The following is a 16,523-nucleotide window of genomic DNA, read 5'->3' on the forward strand; positions in this document are numbered from 1 at the left end:
TATTAGCTCAACTTTCCATTCCTTCCTCCCATATAGTTTAGAGAGTTTTCCCAAGATCTATCCAAACTGCTTGCCTCAGTTACATATCATGATAGAGTTCAACATTCTTACTAAACTCGAATAAATTTCACTTGCGAATTGTATACTCTTTTTATTAATGATATTGATAATGATATTAATGCTATTTGTCCCTTAGTCTCAAACTGCTCAAAGTAGAAACATCTTTTTTAACTCAGCCATTCCAAATCAATTCCTATTTCTTCCTTTCATGTTCATTTATCAGTTATTAATGTTTCCATTAATAGCCATGTTGAAAAGCTTACAAGTTGACCTGGGCAAAATCATGTACCATGTGGTAGCTGGTTCATATTTACCTACTTTTTCCTGATTTTCAAGATTTAAAAGATTTCCACCAGGTCACCTCCAAAACTTTCTCAGCTTGTTCAGGTCTTTGTTGGTATAAGTGGTGAATAACTGGAACCTTACCCAACTTGACACAAAGCTACTCAACGCCTATATCCAAGGTTATTCTGTTCCTGCAAACAGTCCATGGTCTTCACTTCATTTTAGCAACCATGCTAGTCTTTTACAGATTCCGCCTGAAATCTCTTCAACTTGCCACATGTATACTTTAAATTTTCTCTCAGTATATTTTACTTTACATTGTCTGCTTTTGCTTAACCACTATTTTGACTGCCAGGTTTTGAACATCATTCTTTATTTGAGCAGTGCTATAGGAATGGTTGTTACTGGATCAGGTACAGGGTAGTTTATACTGTACCAAACTGCACAATTTTGATCAGGAATTGGTTAGCGTTATTAATGGACTTTGAAAGCAATAAACTGGTCCATTCTTCACAAGCAAATTACGCAAAATTTTATGTCTACTGTTTATACAACTTAAAAGCAAGGAGTTTAAACCCAATGTTTTCACTTCATTGGATACGCCATCTTAGAGGGAAAATTGAAACAACCTGATAGGACATATGTGAACTGTTGGCAGGCAGATGGGATCCCATAATTGATGATGTGAGAAAAGAACAGTAAACTCAACTTCAGACAGTGTAAGAGACTCAAATTTTACTGTTCCCAAAAGCAGCTCAGAATCCCAAATTCACAGGAATGCTTTTAACTTCCTCTCCAAGCAACCCATCAAGCACCAGTTTAATGTTGTTAAGCACGAATCATTCAGAGATTAAGGACCTCAACTTTAGTACTTTGCTCCTAACAACAAAAATATTAGAAAGTTTAATTCAGCAGAATAAATTACTTCTCCAAATGAGTAGTCAGAAAAGTAAGATTCACTGCTAAATCCAAGGTAAAGCTGTCTTATTTCCCCCAATGGGCTTCATTTTGATATGCAACTATCCCACAGCAAAAGCATTTCACACTTCACATGTTGTAAGCCAACAGAGATTTTCATCTACTTTGTCCAAATAATTGAATTTAAACCAACAGTGCACAAATTACTTAGCTGTAGGGCTATATTTATAAGCCAAATCACTCAGGGCCTCTCAAAAAAAAATATATTTTTTATTTTAGCCATACTGCACCAGATTGATATTTTAAGTCAATTTTTAAAAGATAAAATTAGATGGCTCTTGCTGCTCTATTCATCTCCAACATCCCCCATGCACTTTTAAAAACACCTTGGTGGGGTGCAAGGGTATTTATCTGAATAGTCCTATCAAAATGCCAAAATCACCAGGACCCTGTGGAGCTTCAGGACGTGCCTTGATGAGCATCGCTTGACTGGTCCATTCAAATTAACCCCATTCTTCAACCAATAGTGGTTGCAAAGATAACAGTATAAACACATGGATGTTGTAGAACATAGGCCAGAAGTTCTGAGGCCTCAACCTTTTCCAATTCATTTAAATGAAGGCATTGAATATATGATTGCTAAATTTGCTGATGATACCAAAATAAGGAAATATAGATGTGAAGAGGATTAAAAATAACTATCAAAAAGTATACAGATAGGTTTGGTGAATGGGCAAAGATCAAGCATAGAAAGGAAAATGTAAAATTATCCACTTTGGTAGGAAAAAAGAAAAAAAGCCTGTCACCTAAGCAGTGAGAGTTGCAGAGCTCTGAGATGCAAATCAATCTGGCTGACCTAGTGCAAGCTGGTATTCAGGCAAGGCAAGTGGAAAAAAAACTAATGGAACACAATACAAAAGTAGGCAGTTATTCTTCAGTTGTACGAGGCATAAGATGACATCAACTCTGCCCAGGACTGCAAGAAATTGCAGAGAGTTGTGGACACAGCCCAGCGCATCACGGACACCAGCCTCCCCTCCTTGGGCTCTGTCTTTACCCCTTGTCGTCTTGGTGAAGCAGCCAGCATAAATCAAAGACCCCACCCACCTGGGACATTCTCTCTTCTCTCCTCTTCCATCAGGTAGAAGATACAGGTACCTGAGGGCACATATCACCAGACTCAAGGACAGCTTCTACCCCAGCGATAAGACTATTGAACGGTTCCTTTATACTATGAGATAGACTATGATCTCACGACCTACCTTGTTGTGACCTTGCACCTTATTGCACTGCACTTTCTCTGTAGCTGTGACACTTTACTCTGTACTGTTACTGTTTTTACCTGTACTACATCAATGCACTTTGTACTAACTCAATGTAACTGCACTGTGTAATGAATTGACCTGTACGATCGGTTTGTAAGACTAGCTTTTCACTGTACCTTGGTACAAGTGACAATAATAAACCAATACAGCACTGGCTGTCTTAGTAGTCATAGACATGCAGCATGGAAAGGTGTTAATCCTTTGGAAGCAATTCAGGAGGTTTTATGGACTGATACCTAGAATAGGCAAATTGTTTTTTTTGAGGAATGCTTAGACAGGTTAGGCTTGTATCAGCTGGAATTTAGAAGACTAAGAGGGGACTTGATTGAAATAAGATCCTAAGTAGTGAACATGAAGAGGATGTTTCCTCAGAGGAAAATCTTGAGCTCGGGATCACAGTTTAAAAATAAGACAAATGAGGCAAGTAGTTTTAAGTCTTAGGAACACTTTTCCCTCAAAAGGGGAGTCTCGGAATATTTTTAAAACAGAGGTAGGTACATTTTTGATAAGCAAAGGAGCAATTAGATACAGGGATAGACAAGACATTTTCTTGAAACTCTCTAGATTTTTCTAGGCTTTCCATTAACAATGTTTCAAAACCTTCAAATGAAAAAAAAATGAGCACATGACTTCTGAAGTGATAAATGCTTTTTCAAAATAAACCTCTAGTTTCTAGATACATGCAAATTATCTAGACATGCACAGTAGTTAATAGGCAGGCATGGTAGTGTCGTGGTTAGCATAACGCTATTGCGGCACTAGTGACCTGGGTTCAATTCCTGCTGCTGTCTGTAAGGAGTTTGTATGTTCTCCCCGTGTCTGCGTGGGTTTCCTCCCACATTCCAAAGACATATGGGTTAAGAAGTTGTGGGCATGCTATGTTGGCACCAGAAGTGTGGCGACACTTGTGGGCTGCCCCCAGAACACTCTATGCAAAAGATACATTTCACTGTGTGTTTTGATGTACATGTGACTAATATCTTAAAAACATACACAAAACAAAAATCCAATACAACCTCTAAGCAGCAAGTTTAACAAAATATATTTGCCAAAGAACACATTCTGTGCCTTTAGTGTTTTATTCAAATTCTGATTAACATGGAGAAATATCAATTCCTCAGCCATGGTGCAAACCTGTTAACTGTTTTCTTGGTCATGTTTAAGCCACTGCTATTAGTGTGCACAAAGTCTTGAATAAACCTTGAGCACTCATAAGGCTACTCCCTTCCCCTGAATACCCTAGTGCCACCATTTACAGGTCCATCTTACCACTGATGGGAAGCAGTATGATTACAAGAATAAAACCATACCTATTGTTGACTTGTCCGTCACAATTTCAGCTCAAGTTACAAGATATTAGTGAGAAGGATGAAGATTTTACAGGATCAACAAGGCATATTCCCCGAATCAATGCCTGATAGTCTCTCAGTTTCAATATTATTGACATTTTTGGCAGTTTTGAATTCCTATGCTACTTCAGAGGGCAGTTAAGAGTCAACCACATTGTCATAGATCTTTAGTCACACAGAGATCAGATAGGGATTCCTTCTGCAAAACAACAGTATCAAACCAGCTGAGTTTTTTTTTAATCCAATGCCTTCATGACACAGCATTTCTATTTCTCCAAAATCATTTAATTCAACTCTAAATTTTAATGGAATTGAACATGCTTCTCTAGATCATCATCCAGTAATGCAACTACATATATTATCATTTACTCACAGGTTACGGGCGTCACTATCCAGACCACCATTAAATGCCAATTGCTAATTGTCCTTGAATCACAGGGCTTGCTAGGCCATTTCAGAGTGGAGTTAAGATTCAATCACATGGCTCTGGGTCTGAGACCAGTTGAGGACAGATTTCCTGAGGGATGTGAATAAACCAGATGAGTTTTTAGTCTCAATCTGGTAATTTCATAGTTTGACTTATTTAATTACTTGCATCTAAGTTCCCCAGCTGATATGTGGTTTTCAAACTTATGATTCCCTATTGAAAGCACACCCCTCTGACATGCAGGTCACATTGGTGTCAAATCAAATGATACAATGGTGCAGTGATTATTGCTTCTATACCACATTTGATTAGTGGTGACCATTCTCCTACCATCCCAGTACCTAAGAAAAACAAGGTAACATGCCTTAACGACTACTACCCAGTGGCTCTGACATCCACCATCATGAAGTGTTTTGAGAAGCTGGTCTTAACAAACATCAACTCCAGCCTCCCAGGCAACCATGACCCACTGCAATTCGCCTACCATTGAAACCGGTCTATGGCAGACGCCATCTCCCTGGCCCTATACTCATCCCTGGAGCACCTGGACAGTAAAGACACTACATTAGACTATTGTTTATTGACTGCAGCTCCGCATTCAATACTATAATTCCAAGCAAACTCCGAGACCTGGGACTCAACACCTCCCTTTGCAACTGGATCCTTGACTTCCTGACCAACAGATCACAATCAGTGAGGAAAGGCAGCAACACCTCTGGCATGATTACTCTTAATACTGGTGCCCCACAAGGCTGCGTCCTCAGCCCCCTACTCTACTCCCTTTACACTCAAGACTGAGTGGCCAGATTCTGCTCTAACTCTACCTACAAGTCTGCAGATGATACCACCATAGTGGGCCATATCTCAAATATGGATGAGTTACAGTACAGGAAAGAGATAGAGAGCTTAGAGACATGGTACCATGACAACAACTTTTCCCTCATGTCAGCAAAACAAAAGAGCTGGTCATTGACTTCAGGAAGTGGGGTGGTGCACACACTCCTGTCTACATCAACGGTGCTGAGGTTGAAAGGGTTGAGAGCTTCAAGTTCCAGGGAGTGAACATCACCAATAGCATGTCCTGGTCCAACCACATGAATGCCACTGCCAAGAAAGCTCACTAGCACCCCTACTTCCTCAGGAGGCTAAAGAAATTTGGCATGTCCCCTTTGACACTCACCAATTTTTTTATTAAATCGATGCACCATAGAAAGCATCCTAGCTGGATGTATCGCAGCTAGGAATGACAACTACTCTGCCCAGGGCTGCAAGAAACTGGAGAGTTGTGGATACAGCTTAGCACATCACAAAAACCAGCCTCCCCTCCGTGGACTGTCTATACTTCTCGCTGCCTCGGTAAAGCAGCCAACATAATCAAAGACCCCACCCACTCCAGACATTCTCTTCTCCCTTCTCCCTTGAATATACATCTCCCTGAATATATATATGCAAATATACAACACCCTGAAAGTATGTACTGCCAAGCTCAAGGACAGCTTCTATCCTGCTGTTATAAGACTAGTGAACAGTTTCCTGCTACTATAAAATGGACTCTTGACCTCACAATCTACCTCATTATGACCTTGCACCTTATTGTCCACTTGCACTGCACTTTCTCTACAGCTGTGATACTCTGCAAAGTTAGTGCTTTTACCTTGTTAGACCCATTTTACCTCAATGCACTGTGTAATAAATTGATCTCTACGAACAGTATGCAAGACAAGTTTTTCATTGTACCTTGGTACAAGTGACAATAGTAAACCAATTCCAATTCAACAAAACCCAACCCTCAGGATGCTGAGGGTTGGGCTTTGTGGAGAACATAACAAGGATAATAAATGTACGTGAAGGGGAGGTGGGTATTTTCTCACTTAAGCATTCAGCTCCTTCCACCTGTTCCACACCTACACTTGACATTCAGTTGCATTACTATTGCTGAATACTCCTCCACCAATATCCTGAGGGTCCCCATTGATTAGAAACTCAACCAGTTCAGCCACATACATACAATACCTACCAGAGAAGGAATATGGCTGGATATCCTGTGATGAACGACTTACCTCCTGACACCACGAGGCCACAAGTCACGAGAGTGATGGAATATGCCAACAACTCTCTCAAGAAGCTTCACATTGACCATGACAAAGCAGCATGTTTGACTGTGTATTGAGGAGGGTCGTGGCTGTCACGTGACAGCAGTGCCCACTACTTGGTTGGAAGACACCACTGCAAATCAAGGTTTGGCCCTGCCCATCAGTGCACACCTGACCATTGGCCCCTTTAAGTACCTTCGTACTTGGCCTTGGGCCATGGCCTTTGTAATCAATTAGTCCTTGCTGGCACCGAGCCATTAGCCCCCTGTAAATTATAGTGCTGGAGGGTCCAGCCCAGGTAGAGGGCACCACGTGTGCTCAGCTCACTCTCTTTTTTGCTATCTTTGAGGGACCACCCTGCTTCACTCCAGGCTGAGTACAGCACTGGAGAAATCATTGGTGAGGTGTGCTCTGTTAAAGGCTTAGGAGCGTTTTAGTTAGTGTCCCTAGTAGCATAGAGCTGTGCCTGCACTGAGTCAAGGGGTGGCGGGTATCATATTGTTTTTCCCTGATTGTATGTACCTAGTTTGTCGTGTATGTGTGTGTGTGTGTATTTTATCCCTGGTGCGATTTTCCCACGCTCGCTCTAAACTGTGCGCGTGTTATTCCTGTTACCATTATTGCACGCTCATCTTTTTTTAAAATAAAATCACTTACTGCCAGACTGTGTTCAGAGTCCTTGCTTTTGAGACCCATTGAATCGGTTTTCTCACTCACAACAGACTGGCACTCCAAACATTCATTCTCTCCATAGTGACTGCAGCATGTACATGCATATTCATCTCGGCCACTCCGACAACATCCCCAAAACCCATGACCTCTCCCACCATAGACAAGGGCATCAAGTGCAAGGGGATACCATCACCTATAAGTTCCCTTTCAAATCACACATATTCTGAATCGACTAAGTTTTTTCTATCCTTCATTGGCACTGGGTCTATATCCTACCTGAAAGCACTTGAAGTACCTTCAGTAGAAGCATTGCAGCAATTCAAGCAGGCAGCGCACCACTTCACCCTCATGGGCAATTAGGGATGGGCAATAAGTGCTGGCTCTGCCAGATGTCCAGATCCCAAAAAATAAATAAAAATAAATTGGGATCATCACTACCAACCTCCAAGTTTGGGACCAAGAAAAATAGGACTGATAGTTACCTTGTTACCCAATTTGACAGAAATATTAGTTACCTAGCTCACAAAAGGTGTGCTCAATCCGGGATTACTATCATCAGGAAGGAGGTACAAGAGCCTGAAGACCTACACTCAACGTTTTAGGAACAGCTTCACCTCAGCCATCAGATTTCTAACGGTCCAAGAATACTACCTAGTTATTCCTCTTTTGCACTTATTTATAACTTAGTGATTTTTATATCTTGCATTGTACTACTACTGCTGCAAAACAACAAATTTCACAACAGATGTCAGCAATAATAAACCTGATTCTGCTGAACAATTACACAATTTTCCAGCATGGAGTTTAGTATCAGTCTTCAGCCAAATAGAACGAGATAGATGTCAAGAAGTTCAAGAAAGTGATTTTACAACTTGTTTAAAACCCACCTCTTTAGAGGAATGCAACAAAATTAGTTTAGGAGGCAAACAGTTAACGCTAAACCAAAACAACAAAAACTTTGCATAATCAATCAATCTGCAAAATATTTGGTAACATTTTACATGAAAGATACACGAAATCTAAAACTTTACCAATTCTCGATATACTCCTTCAGGTTTCCCATCCACTCTTGCACTCCTTTCCTCTTTGTTCTTCTGGAAGGTGTCCTTGCTTCTGTTGCCTGCACCACTCGAGTTTAAATTGCTCCGGGCATTGTTCCCTCCACCAAATGTCTTCGCCTTGGTTACAACAGAAGGAAATTAGTATACAAAAATTCCCCTCTTATGACCATACTTGATTTAAATGCAGATTTAAGGATCTTAAAAAGAGCAGAATTTTAGAAATTCCACTTAAAATTTTGACCAATAATTCTATGCTGCGTAACTTCGCACCAGAAAAGTAAAGCACGCAGATGTAAAAGATGGTCTCAGACTTATTCCACGTTCAGATTAAGTGAAATAAATCTCAATCATTTGATATATCTGAAACCATTGGAAGTATATAATTTGCTGAATTAAATTTATGTCATCCTTCTCAAATAATTTTCCCCCCCCTGATGATGGGCTCCAAAAAGCCAAAGACCACTCCTAGAATACAAAGTCCTAATATGGCAAGCCGACCTCTTGCCTTTATCCTACTGCCACCAGTAATCCCCATCCCAATGGAGTCCCATGTCCATTTCCACTGGTGACTGTTTGGAGGACCAGGTCTGTTGCTGTCACTACAGTAGTTTTTAAACGAATCCTTTAAACAAAAAAAAACTGATGCAGGCACAGTGGGTTATAGGATTCTTTGAAATACAATCTCAGCCAAAGGCTCTTCCCCAGATTTTACTCTTGTTAGGGATGAATAAGTGGACATGAACTTGAGATATTCAAAAATTAAACAGACACTGATTACAAAAGGTGGTGAGTGAGGAAATATGTTTGGCTTTCTGACTGACAGGAATTGGAAATTTTGCCTTCAAGAAATGTATGAATTGCCTGCTTTCCAAAAACAATAGCACACGGAGCTTATGTATTTTTTTGTTTCAGAATGACTTGAGGTGCTGCCTTTAGAGAGTTTGCCTCTGCCTCAAGGGTTTCCAGTTATGACTAAACCATTCAAAAAAAGGGAGGCTCAGGTATAAATAAAGAACATTAGAGATGTTGAAAAGTAACTGTTGGAAGTCTGAAATAAGACAATATTCTGGAAATGTTAAACACTGGTGAGACCAAGCGCAGACTAGACAACTGGTTTGCAGAACACCTGTGCTCTGTCTGCAATGGCTATCCCGAGCTCCTGCTTGAATGCCATTTCAATTCCCCTTCCCATGCCAACCCATCCTCAGCCTTCTCCACTGTCGGGTGAGGCCCAACGCAAACTAAACACCTTATATTCCGCCTAGGTAGTCCACAACCCAATGGTATGATCATTGCATGTTCCATTGTCAGGTAACCCTTACCTCCCGTGTTACCCATCCTCTGGCCCTTACAATTCAACTCCAGTCTTCCCATTTTTGTTCCCTTTCCCAAACTCCACCTCCAAACCCCTATCACCCATTTCCATCCCTCTCTCCCTCCCTATTCCATCCACCTACTAACCATATACTTCACCCACCATATCCTCTCCCCATCTGGTTCCATCTGTCTTTCATCTCTCCCTTAATGGTTCCCATTATCACCTTCCAGCACCTTTAGCCTTCATGTCACTGCTTATCACCCTCCAGTCTCAATCTCCATCTTGTCTCTTCCACCAACATTGTTGTCCAACTCCATCCCTGCCCCTCCTGGCTCATTCTGCCCACCATCTTTAACCCCTCTTTGGTCCACCCATCACCTACCATGACGTCTTACCCCTCCCCTCCTCTTTGTAGTGGCCTTCTTTCCTTTCCACTCTCAATCCTGATGCCAGGGTCTTGACCTGAAACATGGACAATTCCCCCCTACCCCCACCACAGACGTTGCTTGACCTGCTGAGTTACTCCAGCTGTGTTTTTTATAGCTTTGATCTTTCATCAATTCTGATGCAAGGTTACTAATAAAGCCATCATCTGTGTTTCATCCCCTATAGATGCTGCCAGAATTTACAGTATTATGCAAGAGACTGGGATGTGAGGAAAGATGGAATAAAACAATGAGGCGGTATTGGATCAAGAGGCATGGAATATGCCATTGTAAAAGCTTTTGTACAATTTAAGTGTATTTTTCTTGAATGAGCCTTGGAACCAGTATGGATTGCAAACCTGGCCCTTCTGGTAGAAAAGATATTGTTCACCACTAGTTTAACAGGACCAGAAGCACAGGCTAGAAGGGAAATAATAAACTGGCAATAAGACAGCTACTGTACCAATGGGAAAATGGGGGACATGGACAAAAGGGAGAAATGTGGGCCATTAAAAAAACAAAACACAGCAAGAGCAACAACGTGGACCAAAGTGCCCAAATAACAAAAACACAGGCAGTGACAAATAGCAAAACTGAGCAGTTATGCCTGACTGTAACACAAGTTGCAGTCTGGCATAACCTTCTATGACTATGACTATGTTATAGAACTGACAAGGGTGTCAAGCAGTCACGAAAATCAAAATGAAAATCACAAAGTGTTTTCAATTTATATTAAACAGCTGTTAAAATGTAATACAGTTGTTTTAAGTGTGCAAGGATGAGAGGACTGAGTAAAGTCACATCTCCAAAGATCAAGGTTGCGCACACAACTTTACAGAGGCAAAATCCTGTGCTAGCAAATGCTCATGAATAGCTGCCTTTGCCTGTAAATATCTTAAGATATAATCTACTTCAAAACTCCAGTTTGAGCCTCAAAGAAGTCTCAACTACTTCTGATCCACTTGAAGAAATTGGTACACATTTTCAAAAAATAACCACATCTCCCCCTACCCTTGCACCTACATTTGTCAGTAACTCTGCTATCATTTCCATCATCCCCTCACTTGCTTAATGCCATTCTCTCTCCCTGGTTTCCATTATGTCATCACAAGGTATCCAGTACATCATTCTTGACCTCCTCCCTACAACGTTCATCTGCCTTTTTCCTTCTACTTCTTGCATCTTTCTCAGTTGCTTGGTTGTCTTTAATTTGTGTTTCATTGCTATCATCCTCTTCATATTCTCTTCTGCTTTCCTTCTTTACTCATTTTCTATTGCTGGGTCAAAAGGAACTGATTTAGTGCAGAAACTGGTGAGCAGAAGCATCAATACTGCAGGCATCAACAATGGCCTCAATCTCAAGTAGATTTACCAGTAATAACCAGATGTAGCCCGAACCAAATCACATTTTGGCATTCAATCTGACCTATTAGTGGAATCCTCAAGACAACAACAGACTCTAATATTCAAAACTGATTCAACCACCTTTGTTTTCAATATCTACATCAACTAAAAGGGAGGAGGGGGAGGAGGAAGAGGAGGAGGAACTGGAAACCAAAGTATATGACCACACAGGCCCATGAACATGGGCCAGCAAAACTCTAGTGAAGGCACTGGTAGACAGCTGATCATTAGCAACACAAGCGGGGTCAAAAGCAAGGCCGGATGGGCAAGCTGCTGGCCTCAAACAGATGGGATAAGTGGGCTGAGTAGCAAATTGAAAAATGTTGGAAGCAACTGGAACGTCTGGATGTTAAATCTCAAACAGGACAAGAAATCAAATAAACCGTCAAGCACTCTGTGTATATAACCAAACTAAGAACCACTTCACCTGACCAGGAAAGTGAATGGGAATGCTGAAAAACATTTGAGAGGAGATCTCAATGCTTCTCCAGAGTAATTTCAATCTGAAGTATCCCAATCTGCTCAAAATCATGCTTAACACTCTTAAATCAGTACTGGGGTCTTCAATTTTTACCCTGTTGCTCTATTTCAGAAGTGCAGGATATGCAGGTGAATTGAATAAAAGGATACGCAAACTACTCGTGAATCAGAAGAACTTTGATCAAGAAAACTTTTGGGCAGAATAGGCAGGCTTGGCATGTCAGACCAGAACTCTAAAGGGATAGCATTAACATCCTGAAGCTTCAAACGCAACAGTGAATAAAGCCAAGATGGTGAACAAAAAGACTGGTTAACCTGGGCTGCAGTCAATTAAAAGGAGCAAAAGACATCTGCACCAAATCCACGCAAACCACAAAATCAAATAAATGAAGTTATAAAAGCATTTTACTCAGTCTACGCTTTCTCCATAAAATTTACCTTCTCATATAGTCCCACACAAAACTAAGCTTGCTTATGTGAGAAATAGAATCTGAAACAGCATCTTCAAAATAACGATTTGAGGCCCACCTGCAATTTTGAACATTTTGATCAGCCGTAGAAAATAATATTTATCAATCATGAGTGTTATATGGTACCTCTTTATTCTTGCTAATTTCAGCAATAGCGGCAGTCCTTTGCTTTTCAAATTCATCATCACCCCCGGTTTTATTTGTGCTAGTAACTTGTAGTGTTTTCCTTTTATCAAGTTCTCTGCTATCAACTTGATCACGAGACATGCATTTCTGTAACAAAAAATTACAGGAAGGTACAACATGAAAACATTACATCTTAAGCAACAGACATTACTTGGTAAAAAAATACAAACTTTCAAAATAATAAAACAAATTAAAAAAATGGGTTGATCCAGATAAACACTTCAAGTTGATGTCTATTAATGAGAACTGAAAAATGATATATTACATGTCACGTTTCCAAGTTATCCCCACATAATTATGGGGAGTGCCAATCAAAAGCTTCAGGTCAGATGTGCAGATGCATCGAAATGTGTGCCACTGGCAGACACACATCTGCATTTGATCATCTAATGTATAGCTGTCTGCATAATGAGCAATGAATGTGGTAAGCTTCAAGGACAACTAGAAGTTTGAGACTCTGAATAGTAGACAGTAAGAAGCAAACAAGTCAAAAGGCAACTAGCTGTGGGAAAGTGAGAGCGTTGAAGGAGAAAGAGGGGAAGACCTAGCTGTAGCAGAGATGATGCAAAAAAAAAGGACGGGGATGAAGAGAATAAAAATGTTTGGTGGTGGCATCAATGACAGAAAATGATTAATTGAATATTGGGACAGAGAAAGAGGTCAAGAACCACCACAGTTAACTGATAATCTGAAATAAAAAGAGCAAATTCCACACCTTTGGAGAAGCAGGTCACATTTCAGGTCCAGGACTCTTTGTCAGAAGTGGAAAAGACAGAAAAACAAGTTAGTTTTCAGCCTCAAATGAGGAGGAAGAGGGGACTAATATCTCATAAGGAGAGTCCAAATGGGTTTATGGAGACAGTCTCCAGCACATTAAGCCTCCTTGCACAATAGATTGTGAGCAATGAGACTGGGATATGCGCTGCAGACTAGATTATGCAAATAGAATAATATGCAACATCTCCAACTTTAGATAATTTATTCATTCTTTCCATCTCTCAGAACTGGCCATTTCTGCCCATTATTTTGGCCAGTTTTTCTTATTCTATTGGTATAGTCTAGCCTGCTTGGCACATCCCACTGCCTTGCCACTTACAACACATTATATGGTCAAAGAAACTTAATGTACTTGTAACTACCCCACTTACCCATTTAGATTTACCCGATCAGAGATAATCCCTGTTCTATCCATCTGTTCCCCACCTTTTCCCCTACTGAAAATTAACTTGTCTCTTTCTCTTCTTTCCCAGTTCTGACAAAGGATTCTGGACCTGAAATGTTAACAACTACTTTATGTTTGTCCTCCGTTGAGAGAGTCTGGGGGACTCGTTCCTCCATATGTTTTTTATAGCATATGGGTGAATGACAATAAAGTAACTTGAACTTGAAAGATGATACCTGACCTTCTGTGTTTGTCTTCTACCTGAAATCAATTCAGTTTCTCTTCTCACAGATGCGGCCTGACTTGCTGAGTATTTCCAACATTTTCTCCTTTTATTTTACATTTTCAGCATCTACAGTTTTTTTAATTTTCAGGAGCACATTATTCTCACTAAAATATGAAGGGAGTACATTCACAGAAGGTAACAAACTATGATCACATCTGCCTGTCCAGATGGCACCATACGACGAGAACATTCCTCTGCTGATGTGGTGACCAACAACTCAACTACAATCACTAAAACAAATGGATATGAAATTCATTTGAATTAGTGGTACCCGATATATATTTAGCTGCGTGCAAAACAAGAGCGACCAAAATCTATTATGCAAAGATTCCAGGTACTTGGAAGATACCATATAAATGCAAGGTCTTTGTTTTTCAGTTGAGGATTTCTGTAAGCAAGGCATAATTTAATCATACCTGCCCAAAGGGGACGAAAGGAGGTGGTCCACCTTCAGCTCCAATATTACTTCTATTGTACTTTGCCAAACTCTAGGGGGAAAAATATTAACAAGATTATCCTTGCTCTTCAAATAGACAATGAAAACAAAGTGAACATCTAATTTTCTTTTGACTAATTAAATTCAAAGTTTGAGAAAAATTTGGTAAAAAGTAGACATGGAGAATTAAAAGATGATGTTCTAAAAGTAAAACTGAACACAAAGCTACAGCTTATTAATTTTCAAATATTTTAAAATGCTCAGCCATTGAAGAGCTACTTTAATTGATTCAAGTATACATGAGAGAATGCTTTCATGTCTTACTGTGAAAAACTTCTGACAGTTTAATATCACTCCTTAATCTTAATGCTGAGAATGAAAAGATCCACGTGAGAAGCATGGCACAAACTAGGATTCCAGTAGATTTTTTAATCAAAACATTAATTTGTTATTTCTTCAGCCAACAAAATGTGACTATTCCAATAGACGTGCAACATTGATTGAGCAATTTCTACAAATTTGTTTTCTTTAATTGTTATGCGTTACTTTCTGATTTGTCACTGATAGCAGATAATTTCTTTCGAAAATCCACAAAACTGAACTTGCATCTTCATTGACAATGTACAATTCATAATTATTAGTCCTACTTTTAACTTGGTTGGCAAAGAAATTGAGAATTCTTGAAGCTAGAAATGTTAATGTTACTTTACCCTTTGCAGTTTCCATTTTTCAATTAGCTGATCCACATCACCACCAAGTACAAGAACGTTGGTGTCGTGTAACAACAGAAATCCATTTCTTATTTTAATAGTTCCAAATAATCTTACTTTTGTTCCAGGTGGGGTATTGAGGCTACCGGGAAACAAATTGGCAAAAAAAATTAGACATGAAATCAGATCTGGTTTTTAAATTTTAAGTAACATTTCAATAATTGGCTCAATAATGTTGACAGATTAACAGAAAAAAAAGTGCATTTCATAATATCAACATTAGCAGCATTTCTACTGATTCATACAATGTGATCTTAAGCATAATTAAGTTTTGCAATGTATGCAGTGCCAGTAATAGAAATAAAAATTTAACATCAATTTCAGCACACGACAATGCAGTCCTTTCAAACATAGTGTATATGACAAGTTAAAGATATAAACAAAAGAATAGTGAGTTTCTTTTCTAAATCAAAGGTGAACATCAGAACTTTAAGAAAATGTAACTATCCCAATTAAACAATCAAGTTATAGGTTAAAGAACAAATAAAAAAGTATTTTTTTTACTGTACTACCTCCTTCACTAATGACATCCAACATTGTTTACAGCAATTACACAATGTCCTGTTTTATCAGCTCATCAGAGTCTTGAAAACGACTTCATGTACTGGAAGCAGCATTCCAACAAAAAAATTATAGAAGAACCCAACCAATAAGGTAGCTAGCCCATGCAGCCCATATACTTCTCCAAGTGCAAGGATCAACACGCTTGAAATCCAGGGTTACATCTATCAAAAGTTCTCAATACAATTAATTTTAAAATTTGATTTTGTGGTCTCATGATTCAGAACTACCAATTCAGAGCTACCACAGCACTTTATTTACAAATTTGAAGTTTATTATCCATCAATGTCAAGCTTACCATTACAGTAATACCCAAAAACAATTCTCATTTTATTCCAGGCTCATCTTACAAACGCTTCAATAAAAAAAAGGTACATTTCCTACTCCAATTCAGCGACATTTGCACATCAATTCCTACAATCATATAGATTAAATAGAGTTCAAATTTAACCACATCATTATTCCTTTGCATGGAGAAATTGAAAATAAGACATCAACTCAATTTTCAGTCTGAACACAAAGGTGGCAAGATAATTTCTTCTGACAATCAAGTACCACCATCAGTGCCAATTTATTGTGCATGTCCTCATGTAACAGAATAAAGCACCAAGTCCTCTCTGGCCCTTCATATGGATGGTTGAGAAAAGAAACTTAGATCAAAAGTTATCAACTTGAAACATGAACTGTTTTCCCCCTCTACAGTTGCTGCCTGACCTAATGAGTATTACCAGCATTTTCTGTTTTGATGACAAAAGAACTATTCTCTAGGAAATATCCATTTTGTTTTACAAAGAGAATATCCTAGTTGCAATTTGAACTTGGTTTAATCTCCTCT

At 39.4% G+C, this 16,523-nt stretch overlaps 1 protein-coding gene across 6 annotated transcripts in view; it reads right to left on the minus strand.

Moving 5' to 3' along the window:
* Positions 1–16,523, minus strand: part of tdrd3 (tudor domain containing 3) — a 75,452-nt gene that overhangs the window by 35,888 nt on the left and 23,041 nt on the right. For all 6 annotated transcript variants that reach the window (XR_007957147.1, XR_007957146.1, XR_007957148.1 and 3 more), the window contains exons 5-8: positions 15,068–15,209; positions 14,338–14,409; positions 12,414–12,560; positions 8,161–8,307 (exon numbers count right to left, since the gene is read on the minus strand). Coding sequence is in view for 3 of the 6 variants with exons in the window: in XM_052026097.1 (XP_051882057.1) it covers positions 8,161–8,307; positions 12,414–12,560; positions 14,338–14,409; positions 15,068–15,209 (508 nt within the window). In the remaining 3 variants the exon portion in view is untranslated. The remainder of the gene's footprint in view (positions 1–8,160; positions 8,308–12,413; positions 12,561–14,337; positions 14,410–15,067; positions 15,210–16,523) is intronic.

This window comes from Pristis pectinata, chromosome 11 (genome assembly GCF_009764475.1).
Source record: "Pristis pectinata isolate sPriPec2 chromosome 11, sPriPec2.1.pri, whole genome shotgun sequence".
Taxonomy (NCBI): Eukaryota; Metazoa; Chordata; class Chondrichthyes; order Rhinopristiformes; family Pristidae; genus Pristis; species Pristis pectinata.